Source organism: Solanum stenotomum, chromosome 8, assembly GCF_019186545.1.
Source record: "Solanum stenotomum isolate F172 chromosome 8, ASM1918654v1, whole genome shotgun sequence".
In the NCBI taxonomy this organism is placed as follows: domain Eukaryota; kingdom Viridiplantae; phylum Streptophyta; class Magnoliopsida; order Solanales; family Solanaceae; genus Solanum; species Solanum stenotomum.
In genome coordinates this window covers 54,461,377-54,477,859 of record NC_064289.1, presented here as the reverse complement: position 1 = coordinate 54,477,859, position 16,483 = coordinate 54,461,377, and the positions used below count along the sequence as shown (strand labels likewise).

The following is a 16,483-nucleotide window of genomic DNA, read 5'->3' as shown; positions in this document are numbered from 1 at the left end:
GGGGAGGGGGCAATTTTTTATTTTTGAAAAACAGATTTTTTAAAATGGGTTAGAACCATTTTACCCAAATCATATTTGACCAAATCCATATTTATCCATATTCTATTTGGGTGGATTGTAATCCAAACTATTTTTGCTCAATCCATATTCAATCCATCCAAATTCGATCCAATCCAACCATTTGCCACCCTTACCTCCGAACAATCGTAAATGATATGCAAATACCCTCAGTCATACTTTTGGGACATTGGTGTCTCTGACCTCAAAAAACTGGAACATATATACCCTTTATACTAACGGACATACACGTGTCATAATCTTATCTATCGATCCAACATTTATTAAATATCGGATCGACGGATAAGATTGTGTCACGTGTCCCTATTTAGTCTTTCGTTAGAGTGAATGACATATATGCTCTAGTTTTTGGACGGTAAAGGCACCAATGTCCCAAAAGTATGACGGAGAGTATCTGCATACTATTTACGATATTTCGTAGGTATATTTATCCTTTTTTCCCTATTTTAAATTGTATTTATATAATTAGTCATACCTTTTAATTTTTTCAATTTAGTATTACTATTAAAAACAACTATTATATCATACTTATGATATGAAAATATAAATTTATGTCCAGAGACAATTGTTTGTTTTGATATTTTTTTTACCATTTATTTACCTTTTCTTATAAGGATAATACATAAACACCCCCTTTAACTTAATTTGAGCTGACATTTATGTTTTCTAACTTTGGATCAAGTAGACACTCAAACTTGTATAAAGTTAAACATATAAACACATGCGTCTTACATGATAATCCAAAATTGATCATGACGAAGGTCACCTACTCCCTCCGTCCTATATTAGTTGATCACTTTTTGTTTTGCACGATGCTTAAAAAATCATAAATAAGAAGATAATTTACTAATCCACCCCTAAAAAAACCTTTTTGAAATTTTACAAACAAATGTGAACACTTTAAAAAAGAATTAACTACAAGGTTAATATAGGAAAAAATAATAATTAATGCTTTCTTGATTTAGTAAAGTGAATAACTAATATGAGGCAACTATTTTTAATATAAGGAAAACATGACAAATATACCCCCAAACTATCGTAAATGGTATGCAGATGTCATCCGTCATATGTTTGGGACATTGGTGCTCCTGCCATCACTCTAACAGAAGACTAAATAGGGACACGTGGTGCAATTTTATACGTCGATCCGATATTTAATAAATATCGGGTTAGTGGATAAGATTATGACATGTGTATGTCCGTTAATATAAACGGTGTATATGCTCTAATTTGTGGACGACAGAGACACCAATGTCCCAAAAGTATGACGGATGGTATCTACATGTCATTTACAATAGTTCGAAGATATATTTGTCCTTTTCCCCTTAATATAATGATCAACTAATACGGAAATACGGACAATTTTCTCGGACACGTGTACAGATTCTTTCTTTGTAATTTTGTTTCTTCCTAAAAGACAAATGTTTGTATTTCTGTGCACTTTTCACTTCAATTTGGAGACACTCTACCTTCCTTTCTTTCTTCATCTTCTAAGTTTAACTTGCACAGAGCGTTAATGGCTATTCCACTTATCACCATTTTCTTCATTTCTCAATAATCCCACTTTTAAGTTCTTTCCCAATTACTATTAACACAAATATTCAAGAAAAATCTCAACTTTTTTGTTGAATACTTGTAATAAGCAGAAATGGATTTTGTGTACAAGAACCCATCAGCTCTTATTGAGGAAAGAGTAAAAGATTTGTTATCTCGGATGACACTTGAAGAAAAAATAGGCCAAATGACTCAGATCGAACGCAGTGTTGCCACTCCCTCTGTCATTACTGACCTTTCTATAGGTATGCCTTTTTTTCCCTCTTTGCCCTAAAAAATAAAAATAGAATGGCACTGATGGATTTTGAGGTGGAGTCGGGATTTGAAGGTTATGAGTTCGGGAAATTTAGTTCATTTAAGTTTATGAGTTGTAGGTTAGAAGGTAGTTGAGAAGTGCCTTGCTTTTAAGGGTTTAGGCTTGTTGGTGTCTGTCGTTGTACTAGCCGTATTAGTAGTTCTAGTTTTTGATGTCTATCATCATTAGTTAATTGTGTTTGTGCTACTGCACTATTTTGCTCTTATTAGTGTTATGTTTTCTTCTTCTTCATATCTGAATTGTATATCTGAAATTGGTGCGCTTGAGCCGAGGGTCTTTCAGAAACAACCTCTCTATCTTCACGAGGTAGTGATAAAGCATGCTTACACTCTACTCTACCTAGACCCCATGAGTGGTATTTCACTTGGTATGTTGTTGTTGTTAAGGTATTGAGTTCTAAATTAGTCATTTATACATATTCAACAGGCAAAAACGAAATTTGGATAAAAGCTATTGAGTTTGGCCCGAAGTGCTAAGTCCACTCCAGTTAAGGTGATAGATTAAATGAGTTGTTGGTGTAGATATAAGTGTGATATTTAAAGCACTTTATTTAGTATTGGAATGAAATCAACCTGGATAGAGAAGAATTGAGATACATAATGGGTTTAAGTTATATACACTGACGAGGTAAAGGATTTTTACACAATCAGGGTAATTTAACCTGTTACATTGGGTTGCTTACCATTTGTCATAGGTTACCGATGAATGATTATTAAGTAGAGTTACATGCAATGACCTGATTGTGCAAATATCTTTTTACATGCCCATGTATAGAATGATTCCTCATAAATTGATTCATTTAGGCATTACTAACTGTCTTATAAGCATGTATCTCTGTTTGCAAACTGTTTGGCAGGCTTTATTTAAGCGTTTATCGGAAACAACCTCTCTATCTCTATGAGGTAGGGTAAGGTCTGAGCACACTCTACCCTCCCCAGATCCCACTTGGTGGGATTACATTTGGTATGTTGTTGTTGTAACTGCCTTATAAAAGTAAGGTGGTTCTAACTAGTTGGGTAAGTATGAGATTTAGTTAACCCCTTATTTAGCATTGGAATGAAGTGGACTTGAATAGAGTGGACGGGTATATAGAATTCATTTAGGTGATCCTAATTAGTTGGGTTAAGCTAGTTATTCATGTAGAGGGACAAGTGTGAGATTCAGAGAATCTTTTATTTTGAATTGAAATGAAATGAACTGAATAAAGTGGAATGCATATAAATGACTCTTTTAGGTGATACTAACTGGTTGGTATTAAACTAGCTATGTATTTAGGATAAGATTGGTACTTTGAGAACACTTATAAGACGAATTGGACCTAAATGGAGAGGAACAGGTATAGAGGATTCTATTCCCGGGCCTAAGATGTTCTGGAATTGTGACAAATTTCTTGGCTGAAATTTATTTGAACCTGTTTTCGTGGCGCAGGGAGTATACTCAGTGTTGGAGGCAGTGCACCATTTGAGGATGCCCCATCGGAAGCTTGGGCATATATGGTTGACGGATTTCAAAAGGCTGCGCTGGAATCACGGCTTGGGATTCCGCTTCTTTATGGAGTTGACGCTATTCATGGCAATAACAATGTTTATGGTGCTACCATTTTTCCACAAAATGTGGGCCTTGGAGCCACCAGGTTGAATTAATGTCAACCTTTGATCTTTATTACCAATTTCTTATTGATAGCTGATATTTAAGATCAAGACCTAAATTAGATAAATGTCGAGCAGAGATGCAGATTTGGTTCAGAAGATTGGGATTGTGACTGCTCTTGAAGTCAGGGCTTGTGGCATTAACTATACTTTTGCTCCCTGTGTTGCTGTAAGTTGAACGTGTTACTTGTCCCTTTATTGTCTTTGTATTAGGTCAATTTCATGGATGAATAAAGTAAAGGAAACATGAGACGTTGGACATATATACACTTAGAGCAAGATAGAAAAAGGATTCTCCTAAGTATCACATCAAAGTTTATAATTTGAATTCTTAATTAGTCCTTCCGTTACAAATTATTTGTCAAGTTTTAACTTGGCATTGAGTTTAAGAAAGTTGAGAAGACTTTTGAATCTTGTGGTCTTGAGCTAAAGATATATAGAATGCACCAAAATGTCCTTTAATCTCGTGGTCTTAAACATGCCATGTGGAAAGTGAAAATGAAAGAGTTGCCAAAAAAGAAAAGATACTTTCTTTTTGAAACGGACTAAAAAGAAAAGTAGGACAAACAAATTGAGACAAAGGGAGTAGTATGTTGGTAACTGAGACAAGAAAAACATGATTTGTCGTTTTTCTTTTTGGAAATTCTTGGTTAAGATTGTTATGTTCCCAGTCCCTCGTAACTGCTATCTCTCTAGAAGTAGTACTTGTTTTTTGTTTGTTTGTTTGAGAAGGTAAGCAGCGTGTATATTGATAAAGAGAAACTACGTAGTACCAAGCTGGTGCTAAGCAATATCTCTCTAGTTGTTATCTCTTTATAACTCTATTGTCTTGAGGCATCTTGACTTCATTTAAATAATGTGAAACAGGTATGTAGAGATCCCAGGTGGGGAAGATGCTATGAGAGTTATGGAGAAGACACCGAACTTATTAGGAAGATGACCTCAATTGTCACAGGCTTGCAAGGGCAACCATCTCCTGGATACCCCCAAAACTATCCTTTTCTAGCTGGAAGGTAGTAGAAGTTGCCATAAAACAAATTCCAAAATTTTGTACGCTTCTCTGAATATATAAAAAATGTATTTCTCTTGTATTTTACAACCTATACTCTTAAGTCTTATGTGCATTCAAATGCTATTCCACATGTTGCAATTTTCAGAAGAAAAGTCATTAGGGAAGGGAAAGTAGAAGCATAGCTACAGTTGAAAATAAAAAATCAGTGTTGAAAAGCGTGTCTTAGCTATTACTACCTTATTGTTGATCATTTGTCAGATATTTCTATAGCTTTCTACTTTTGTATTATTTGTTCTCCTAATGGCAAGGATCTCTTTGGACTGATTGATGAATTTTACTCCAGAGACAAGGTTGTTGCCTGTGCAAAGCACTTTGTTGGAGATGGGGGTACTGACCGAGGTATAAATGAGGGAAATACCATATCATCGTATGATGATCTAGAGAGAATACATATTGCCCCTTATATTGACTGTATTTCTCAGGGAGTTTGCACAGTAATGGCATCCTACTCTAAATGGAATGGAAGCCACCTGCATTCTAGCCACTTCCTTCTTACTGAAGTTTTGAAAGGGAAGCTCGGATTTAAGGTAAGGATTGCCTGTTCTCTTAATGCTCTATGGTTCATTTGGAGTCCAAATTTTGGACCATTAGTTCAACATAAAAATCCTCTAGATTGTCAGATGCTTTTCTCATTTCCTACCATGCATAGTAGGGGAAGTGATTGAACATATTGCGGTTCGAAAAAGCTGAGTTTCAGGGCCCATTTTTACTCGGTATTGTTCTTTAAAAACAATGTAGAAAACTAATCAAATTTTGGTTTGAAGCCCAAACATGTTTTGGACTTCGTATTCAGCAAACACAAAAGATTCTCTTAGCAAAGAGCTGGAAAAGTTCATGTGGCTTGGAGTTGGTTCTACTTGGTTAAAACGTCACCAAGCCGAAAGTGTAAAAACTTGTTTCAATGTTTTTGCTTCAACTTATGAAGGAGTAGGTAAGGGGATGAGAGTGGTAATTACTCCTTCATCGTTAACCAAGAGGTCTCGGGTTCGAGTCCCCTTGGGTATGGAGTCGCCTTTGTTAGGGAGCGCTTTACCCCAATGTGGGACTTCCCGGCGCGAATCCGGATTTAGTTGGGTACTGGACACTGGGTGGGAAACCAAAAAAAGAAAAGAAATGGTAAGGTAAGGGGATGAGAGAAACGATGTCTCTCTTTAGTTTGAATCTGGTTGCATGGAATTTGGTTATTTATATTTTTCCTCGATTTGAATGAAATGCTATGCACTAATGTTCTATTTGTTTGTCAAGTTGTTAGAATATGATTGGCTTAAAGATCACATACGCTGCAAGAATCTGAATGCTAACTCTTGTAGGGCTTTGTTATTTCTGATTCCGAAGGACTTGACCGATTTTTCCATCCTCATGGATCTAACTATGACCAAAGTATTTTGGCAGCAGTCAATGCAGGGATTGACATGGTACATAAAACCATGTTTTAAGAGTTATTCTGTCTTTGCATGAGTTATTTCTGTTCTTACTGTCTGTTAAACTTTTTGCAGGTGATGGTTCCTTTTCGGTATCAATTATTTCTCGATCATTTGAAATATCTTGTGGAATCTGGGGAGATTCCAATGACCAGAATTGATGATGCTGTTGAAAGGATCCTGAGAGTTAAGTTTGTTTCCGGAGCTTTTGAGAACCCTTTGAGTGATAGGTCATTGTTGGATACTGTTGGTTGTAATGTAAGTCCATCTTGTCCTTTATTTTGACAGATAGTGTCAAAATATTTATCTTGAAATTTGACATTAAATAAGACCTTCATAAGTTTTATTTGTTTGACCTACTATCGCAACTATTCTGCTTTTTGTCTCGACATCAAAGTGAACATCTTCTTTGCATCTATGTTGCACGGACTTTTCAAAATGATTGCTGCCCCCCTGTTGACGTGACATTGGTGTGGGTGTGGGATCCACACGGGATTTGGTCAACTCATATTGGATGCTTTGACTACATCTATGCCCGAGAAGGATAGATTGATTGGCTATTTCATGAGATCTCTTATGATTAACACATTAAGTGTTTATAAAGAATTAAATTTTATTAGCTTTAATTCAATACCTTTAATTAATCGAAATATATACTTTATATAGTGTAGAAATATGCGTTTATTGGCCGTATCCCACTTCCCGTATCTGCTCTCGGATTCATACCCCCAAATCCTAAAAGTTCTGTGACGAAGAGTCCGACCTCTAGATGCACACTCGTATGGGGTACCCACACCCGAGTCTGAGCAACATAGCTTTGCATTGCCCTTACAAAAGTTAAATTATGTGAGTTGGCAAACTGTTTTACCTGTTTTTACAATGTATATACTGCTAATTCTGTTTGTTTGGTAAAATTATACATTTTAAAGAATGTAGGAGAGAGAGAGTAGTTATGTGCATGTATCAGTGCAGAGCTTCATAGTAGTTTTTACCATTCTGATAATTGTTTCAGCAACATCGTGAATTAGCACGTGAAGCAGTTCGCAAATCACTGGTTCTTCTAAAGAATGGAAAGGATGTAACAAAACCATTTCTTCCGCTAGATAGGAAGGCAAAGAGAATTCTTGTAGCAGGAAAACATGCTGACGATCTTGGATTTCAATGCGGAGGGTGGACTAAAACATGGGAAGGAATGGGCGGAAGAATCACAATTGGTAAGTAATGCTTCCTCTGCTCTAGTTTATATGACACTCTTTCATATTTACTACATTAAAAAAACAATGTCACCTTTCTATATTGTGAAAACTCATTAACTTTTAAGTTCCCCATCTTACTCTTAGTGACATACTCCTATAGATACAGAAATATTTGACATGTTTTAGTTCACGAGTTTTATGGGTACTTTTGGTATGCATAGAAAGTCTTTTGTTTTTCTTAAACTTTGTGCCCAGCCAAGCACCACCATATTAAATGAAACAAAGAGAGTAATGGAAAGATGGCATCAGTTGTTACTTACTTCCTGGGGTATTTGGTAGTCTTTCATACAACCAGAGCATTCTAGTTTAGAGTAGCATCTTTCTTTCCTTCTTTCTTACATGGTTTCAAAATTTACCACAAGTTAAGGTTAGGAACAATATCTCAAGAGTTTCGCTTCCATTTCTTGTGGGTGATTTGTAAAACCCTGTATGTTTGATTGTTTTCTCGCAAGAAATCTTAAGCTACAATGTCATAAAATGCTTGATATCGCCAGCTGATAGCATAATTTTGTATGACATATAGATATATGTAAGCTAGTGAGTACTCTTGTAAGCCTTGCGCAAAGATCTTGATGTACTAGGAACCTCAATAGACCCGTGTAGTCCGGTCCTTCTGCGGACCATGCTCAAAACAGAAGTTAGTGCACTTGGCTGCCCTTAGGAACCTCAATAAAGACGAGGATTGGGATTAGACGTGCGTTGGGTCCTTTTGACAATGAGCTCAGTTTTCTCAACAGGCTGATGATAGTATAATGCATGCATGTCTTACTGAAATCCTCCGGTAAGATAATTTAGAAGGTTAAGTAGCCCATCTCTGAACTATAGTTTACCACTATTAATCATGGATCATTTACTAGTTAAAACGATAATTTGTTGTAGGTACAACTATTCTGGAAGCTATTAAAGATGCTGTTGGAGGGGAAACAGAACTGGTATATGAGGAAAATCCGTCAGCAGACACCTTTGCGAGTCAAGACTTCTCTTATTCAATTGTAGTTGTTGGTGAACCTCCCTATTGCGAAAGCGGTGGAGACAGCCAAGACCTCAGAATTCCTCTTGGCGGAGAAGAACTAATAAGCTTGGTTGCAGACAGAGTTCCAACGTTGGTGATATTGATCTCCGGAAGGCCTTTATATATAGAGCCTTCAATTCTGGAGAAAATGGACGCCTTCGTTGCTGCTTGGTTGCCGGGCACTGAAGGAACTGGTATCACTGATGTCATTTTCGGAGATTTTGAATTCCATGGAAGGCTCCCTATGACATGGTTTAAAAGTGTAGATCAATTACCCCTGCATCAGGAACAGAACTCATATGAACCTCTCTTTCCATTCGGCTATGGATTAACTAGTAAAAACAAGGTGCTCTAGACGAGATGTGTCGAAAAGAGGTTTAGTGAAATAGACATGTCTATGAAGATGCGGACTATCAGAAAGACTCTATGAAGCTTCACTGTTCCCGGAGATTGGCTTTATGCAACCTCTTATGTACTTGTACCATTTGGTCTCTGGCATATGATGTTACATTAAGTCCAAATAATTATTTTGTACTATTATTACCATATGTTAACCTGAGTTATTGAATAATGTTATTATGTCATTCAAGGAGAAGGTGTCTTTAACAAAATGAAAATGGGTACTTCACACTAACTGGTCGAATTAATTAAGTATTTACTTTTCTACTCGGTATACATGAATTATATATTGAGTGTACATGATTTAGTAATTTTAATTAGAGTGTAGATAGGTTGGATTGGTTTCGATTTTTCATTTATCAAACTAAATCAATAAAAGTTAGTTTTTCGTTTTCAGTATTTTTTTTCCAATTTTTAAAAATTGTTCGATATGATGTATCTTCCAATAAAATTTGATTGATTGTAATCAATTTCACAAAGCATTATTGATCACAATGTATCAAAGTAATGAAGAAGAAGACAGAGAGAGTAATTTGTGGAAGCTTTTCTCAATTGATTCAATTCAATATACATGTACAAGTATCTGTTTATATAGACCTACTAATTGATGAGTTAAGTGGTCAGCTAAGATTCTAACTAACTAACTTGAAATATAACAAACTAACATCAGCTAACTAACTATTTAACCAACTATTAATTAACTGAATAAAGGGAAATATCTTCACAGTGTTGTTGTGCATTTCGTCAATTCCTCAACATCCACCCTCAAGCTAGGAGCCATGCAGATGTTCTTCATGCCTAGCTTGGATACCAAATAAGTATGCTGAGNNCAATAAAAGTTAGTTTTTCGTTTTCAGTATTTTTTTTCCAATTTTTAAAAATTGTTCGATATGATGTATCTTCCAATAAAATTTGTTTGATGGCAATCAATTTCACAAAGCATTATTGATCACAATGTATCAAAGTAATGAAGAAGAAGACACAGAGAGTAATTTGTGGAAGCTTTTCTCAATTGATTCAATTCAATATACATGTACAAGTACAAGTATCTGTTTATATAGACCTACTAATTGATGAGTTAAGTTGTCAGCTAAGATTCTAACTAACTAACTTGAAATATAACAAACTAACATCAGCTAACTAACTATTTAACCAACTATTAATTAACTGAATAAAGGGAAATATCTTCATAGTGTTGTTGTGCATTTCGTCAATTCCTCAACATCCCCCCTCAAGCTAGGAGCCATGAAGATGTTCTTCATGCCTAGCTTGGATACCAAATAAGTATGCTAAGGAACACTAAGACCTTTAGTGAAAATGTCAGCTTGTTGTTCACTAGTGGAAATATGGATCAATTTCACTAGGCCAAGCTACACTTTTTCTCAGATGAGCAATGTCAATGTGCTTTATACGCTCATGGAAAACAGGATTAGTAGCAATTTGTATAGATGATTTACTGTCACAAAACATAGACACAGGGCCAGGAAAATTGACTCCAAGTTCTTTGAGCAAACCAGTGAGCCAGACCACTTCAGCTACAGTAGAAGCTAGGCTTCTATATTCAGCCTCAGCCGAGCTTTGAGAAATGGTTGATTGTTTCTTTGATTTCCAGGAGATAGGAGAATCACCAAGCTTGAGTAAGAAACCAGTAACTGACTTTCTTGTACTGATACAAGATGCCCAATCAGCATCACAATAGGCAGCGAGACAAGGAGAAGCATGGGCAGACATAAACACACCCAGACCTGGAGATTGTTTGATGTATTTGATAACCCTTGTTGCAACAACCATGTGAGAGACTTTAGGAGAATGCATATACTGACTGAGACATTGTACTGCAAAGGCAATGTCTGGTCGAGTGATAGTCAAGTAGAGAAGTCTGCCTATTAATCTTTGATATTCACCTAGATTACTTAACAAATGATATGTATCATCATGCATATGTTGATCAGACTCAAAAGAAGTGAGCTTCTTATTTACTTCCAATGGTGTTTGAAATGGTTTGGCACCAGTGAAGCCTAAGTCACTGATAAGTTCAACAACATATTTCCGTTGATGCATTAAAATTCCATCTTTGTTTCTGGCAAATTCAATGCCAAGAAAATATTTCAAGTCTCCCAAATCCTTGATCTTGAAACTGAGCTGTAAATGGTCTTTAGTTGCTTGTATTAAATCTCTATCACTTCCAGTGATCAACAAATCATCAACATAGACTAAAACAATGACAATGTGAGGGCCAGACTTCTTAGTAAATAGAAAATAGTCCAACTGACTCTGAATGAACCCTGAACTGGTCAAAGCAGTGGTTAACTTGATATTCCATTATCGAGATGCTTGTTTAAGGCCATATAGTGACTTTGACAATTTGCAAACTTGATGCCCTTTGTCACCAGCAAAACCTAAAGGCAGGTCCATGTATACCTCTTCATGTAGGTCCCCTTTAAGAATGCATTATAGACATCCATTTGATGAATGTCCCACCTTTGCATAGCAGCAATATAGCAATCATTGTCCTCACAATCACCATTTTCACCACTGGTGAAAAAGTTTCTTGATAGTCAAGCCTTTCCTTTTGATTGTAACCTTTGGCAACTAATCTGGCTTTAAACCTTTCCACTTCTCCTGTAGATTTATATTTGATCTTATAGACCAATTTACAACCAATAGCCTTCTTGCATGGTGGAAGATCAACAACAATCCAAGTGGAATTTTCCTCTAAAGCTTTTATCTCAGACTGCATTGCCTCTACCCATCTAGGATCATTGCAGCCTCCTTGAAAGATGTAGGTTCATTATCAGAAGACATTTGAGCAAGATAAGCCTGATACTTAGAACTCAATTTTGTGTATCCCAACACAACAGAAAGAGGATAAATACAAGCATGAGCCCTTGATGGCTTACTCACATAGTCTTGCATCCATGTGGGAGGTTTAGATTGTCTTGTGGACTTCCTTAGAGGTGCTGAATGAGGGGCAGGAAAAGGCTCATCAGCATCACCTCCATGTAGGGAATAGGGAAGGGTCAGACTCATGACTTTCAGTAGCTATAGCACTATCAACACCACTGTCAACAATATCTATTTCAATATGCTGGTCATCAGGAGGTAGGTCATGTGCTCCTATTGGAGTAATACAAATAGGAAGAAGCTGAGAATAGCCATCGGAGGGCTTTGCAACAGAACCAAACACAGGTAGGACTGAAGATGGTTGAGAAAAGGGAAAAATGTCCTTATAGAATATCACATCCTTACTGATGAAAATGGACTTAGTAACCAAATTATACAGCCTATATCCTTTTTGATGAGCAACATAGCCTAGCATAATTGACTTGATAGCTCTAGGGGCAAACTTATCTTGTCTAGGTAGAGCAGAGGCATAACAAAGACATCCAATCATCCTCATGAGAGCTAGAGAAGGATCATGACCATGTAGCAGTTCAAAAGGTGATCTATTTTGTAGCACTGAGGAGGGTATTCTATTAATGACATAAATAACTGCTTCAATATAGTGACCCCAAAAATTCAATGGTAAACATGACTGAAATCTGATTGCTCTAGCAGTTTCTAGTATATGCTTAGGCTTCCTTTCCACCACTCCATTCTGTTGAGGAGTATAAGGGCATGAGCTTTGATGAATAATATCATTTTGTTGAAATAGATTGGAACAAGATTGGTTAAAGAACTCTGAACCATTGTTTGATCTAAAGGACTTAATGTTTTTCCCAAATTGAGTGGCAACCATATTGATAAAGGTTTTAAGAATGGTAGAAACATCAGACTTCAATCGAAGAAAAAAAAATCCAAGTCTATCTAGTGTGATCATCAACCAAAGTGAGAAAGTATTTCATACCATTATGAGTTTCAACATGATAATGTCCCCATACATCCAAATGAATCAAATGAAAAGCATCTGCAGTACTACTACTACTAACAAGAAAAGGCAACCTTGTTTGTCTAAATAAGGGACAAACATCACAATGCTGTAATTGAAAAGAAGTGAGATTATGAAAAACATGAATTCTTCTTAAAACTGCCTTGAGAGCATGTCCTTGCCTTCTATGCCATAGATCAGGAAGTGGTCTAGATACAGTCATGGACTTCCCTTCCGTCATGGAATGGTCATTGTTTCGTGTGTTCAGTATGTAAAGTCCATCTTTCTCCCTACCAGTCACCTTTACTCTCCCAATGCAAAGATCCTAAAACACACAGTGTTCAGGGTAGAACTTAACACAACAGTTCATATCTTTTGTCACTTTTGAAACTGACATCAGGTTGAGCTTAAAAGTAGGCACACAGAGAACATCTTTAAGAGAATCACCTCCTAATAGTGAATAATTTCCAGTGTGACTGATTTTAGCAGATTCTCCAGTAGGTAACTGTACACTTCCTGCATTACCTACTATACCATCATGCACTAATATATGTTTATTCCCAGTTATATGATTAAATGCTCCAGAGTCTACTATCTAACTAGTGTGTAAGTCTGTGAAACACTTATCTGTCATGTTGGCACTAGCCTTAGACATTGGAGCCTTGTCCCTTATTTTCTTCCATAGGGCATATTCCTTGTATTGATCTTCAGAGATAGTCATCTGCCCTTCCTGCTGAACATTAACAAGGTTAGCTTGTGAACATTTTTCCCTTTAAGTTTGTAATCAACATGATATCTTATCAGCTGGTAGTATTTCCCAATTAAGTGCCATGTCTTTCCACAGTGATCACACTTCATTAATTTGAAACAGTCTTCCCTCAAATGTCCTTTCATGTGACAAAAATCGCAAACAGAGTTCCAATTCTTCTTCTTAGATTTTGAGTTTTTTTAGGTGAAAAAAACAGCTGATCCAGCTTCTTGTGAAGTGGATGTATTGATAGCAGCTAGTTTTTGACTTTCATCCTGCAAAATTAAGGCATATGCCTGGTTAACACTCAACATTTTTGACTTCAAGAGAATTTGTCTTCGAGCCTGATTGTAACTATCATTCAGCCCCATCAGGAATTGTAGCAGCCTTTGGTATTGAAGTTGAGCAAGGTACTCCTTCGATTTCTCACAATTGTATGCAGGAGGAGGCATCATCGAATCATACTCATCCCATAGATCCTTGAGCTTACAATAGAAAACAGAGACGGGATGTGTCCCCTGTGTTAGTGTGAAGATTTCCTTGTGTAGCGCATACAACCTTGATCCATTGATCTTGTTAAACCTTTCTTCAAGTTCCTTCCAGATCAGATGCGCATCTGATCGAAATAGAATACCACTCAGTAGATCGCGACTAACATTTCCTGTCAACCACGAGACAACAATAGCATTACAACGATCCCAAAGATGTTCAAAAGCAGATCCATATGTTGATCTAGCGATCGATTCATCAATGAAACCCAATTTGTTTTTTCCTATAAGTGCGATCTTCATTGCTCGAGTCCACAACATGTAGTTCTCTCTTCCAACAAGTTGTATCCCTACTGGCAATGAACCTGGTCCATCAGACACACTTAGATACAAAGGATGATGATAATCAATAAGTGCTACAGATCCTAATCCAGCCGCTGGATCTGTTACTGAATTGATTCCATCCGCCATGGATAAAGTCGGCATCAATGGTGAATTGTTAGTTTCAGACGTAAACTGAGCTCAAAATGGCTCTGATACCATATCAAAGTAATGAAGAAGAAGACAGAGAGAGTAATTTGTGGAAGCTTTTCTCAATTGATTCAATTCAATATACATGTACAAGTATCTGTTTATATAGACCCACTAATTGATGAGTTAAGTTGCCAGCTAAGATTCTAACTAACTAACTTGAAATATAACAAACTAACATCAGCTAACTAACTATTTAACCAACTATTAATTAACTGAATAAAGGAAAATATCTTCACAGTTTTGTTGTGCATTTCGTCAATTCCTCAACACAATGCCACAAAAAAAAGAAAAAAAATCATATCAAACATCCATTAGAGAAGTTGAACAAGGAAAAAAGTGTAATAGTTTCATTTAATAACAATATTAAATACACAAATTATTTTATAATATTCTTTAAAATTCCTAACCATTTGAAAAAATTACAAAAATCTTTATTCTCCCCTATTCTCGGATAAATCACATTATGCAGATACATCACTTTAGTGATATATCGGGACGTTGAATGATGTATTTGAAACGATACGTGATGTGTCGGGATGTTTGGCGATATATTTGAAACTGGAACGCGATGTGTCGGAACGTTTTGGGATATAACCGGATTCCTCCAAATTTAGGAAATTCTTGGAATTTGGAAAGGAATAGTAATAAGATGTAATTAACTCTTAACACTATGAGATTTGTGTAAATTCCCAAAAAATATTTAGTTTTGCTAGGCTTCATAGATTATGGATTGGTACATGGCGTTAAACACGTTCTATTATGACAAAGTAAAAGATATATTTATAAAGTAGATTATAAAAAAATAAATTATGTATTGAATAATTTTTTAAAATACATGTATATAATGTCGAGTTAATTTAATTCATTTTATCATATCAAATCAATTATGGTTTCGTTCTCTCAATACCAAATCACTAGTTAGATTATTCCTTTTTTTTATTTGTTAGTTTGGTGCGTTATTAAATTAAAATTAAGAATTAAAGTTAGCCAAAACAATTCTCAATCCTATCATATATTTATATAAAAGAGAACCTAGGCCCGCCTATGTGGCGCCATCACAAGCTATAATTTCCTTTTAAATTTATTTATTTCTAAAAATAGCCTTCCCCTTTCATGAAAAAATGTGACTTGTATGAAAAGTTGTGACTTTTATGAAGAGTAGCGACTTTTATGTAGACTTACCAAAAAATAGTCATCCCCTTTCATGAAATGATGTAACTTTTATGAAAAGTTGTGACTTTTATGAATAGTTGCGACTTTTATGACAAGTTACGACTTTTATGAAAGGTTCTGACCTTTTCGAAGGGTTGTAACTTTTCCAAAGAGTTCTGACATTTCTGATAAGGCACAATAAGAATTTGTTCACACTATCTTTTGTTGTCTATAAATATAGGGATTTCCTATCATTTCAAATCAACGAAAAATTCTGAACTTTTTCTTCTTCCTTCTTATGCACAATTAAATATTCGAGTACTTTGCTCTTGTTGAGTTGCTCACTGACACTATTGTTTTTGTATCAATATACTTGTGAATAAAATCGTTCCATCCTAAGAGGATCTATTCCATTAAACATCGGGTACTAGAGGAGAATAATTTTCTTAAGGGGACACTGTGCATTGAGTGGACTCAATTTTTTCGTTTCTCTTTCATTCTATTGTTATAGATCCTGATTTTATTTTTACAGTAATTAATTTATGCTTATGATATTAATGGTTGTTTTAGTACATGTTTTAAACTTTGTTGTTTATGTTTCTGCAAAGTTATTGTTATAAGTATTAGTTATTACATATAAATATTATTTATTAGAAAATATAATATCTCATGTGAATGTTCATCTAATTTCCCAAAAATATCAAATAGTAACACTTCTTGGAGGCAAAAGGATAAATTACAAAATCAAATAAAGATGATTGATGGAAGGATAAATGATGAGATGTTATAATTATTACTTTCCTTTACATTATTAATGTACGTTACTATGTATGTAAGATAATATAGTGTTTTAGTTTTAATGACTGATAGATTATAAGTATTATTTTATAAATTCTGTGATATTAAATTTCCGTGCGAAGCGCGGATAATTTTACT

At 35.5% G+C, this 16,483-nt stretch overlaps 1 protein-coding gene and 1 pseudogene across 2 annotated transcripts; one reads left to right on the top strand and one right to left on the bottom strand.

Annotated features, from left to right (window-relative positions):
* Positions 1–1,530: 1,530 nt before the first annotated feature.
* Positions 1,531–8,903, top strand: LOC125872897 (uncharacterized). Of its 2 annotated transcripts, XM_049553692.1 has the most exons (9): positions 1,531–1,877; positions 3,377–3,581; positions 3,676–3,766; positions 4,465–4,610; positions 4,953–5,196; positions 5,980–6,084; positions 6,166–6,348; positions 7,103–7,304; positions 8,226–8,903. In XM_049553692.1, the coding sequence occupies exons 1-9, from the start codon at positions 1,727–1,729 to the stop codon at positions 8,711–8,713; spliced, it is 1,815 nt and encodes a 604-aa protein (XP_049409649.1). In that variant the 5' UTR covers positions 1,531–1,726; the 3' UTR covers positions 8,714–8,903. The 2 variants fall into 2 exon arrangements, with proteins under 2 accessions (XP_049409649.1, XP_049409650.1); XM_049553693.1 differs by lacking the exon at positions 1,531–1,877 and having other exon boundaries at positions 3,417–3,581; positions 3,661–3,766.
* Positions 8,904–9,944: 1,041 nt separating this feature from the next.
* LOC125873952 (uncharacterized mitochondrial protein AtMg00810-like) lies at positions 9,945–11,284 on the bottom strand (annotated as a pseudogene).
* Between the last annotated feature and the right edge of the window lie 5,199 nt (positions 11,285–16,483).

Excerpts from the sequence above, each read along its gene's own strand:
- LOC125872897 (XM_049553692.1), top strand. The coding sequence starts at position 1,727 with ATGGATTTTGTGTACAAGAACCCATCAGCTCTTATTGAGGAAAGAGTA. Across the intron at positions 1,878-3,376 it reads CATTACTGACCTTTCTATAG|GGAGTATACTCAGTGTTGGA; the intron begins GTATGCCTTTTT and ends TTCGTGGCGCAG. Across the intron at positions 6,349-7,102 it reads TGGATACTGTTGGTTGTAAT|CAACATCGTGAATTAGCACG; the intron begins GTAAGTCCATCT and ends TAATTGTTTCAG.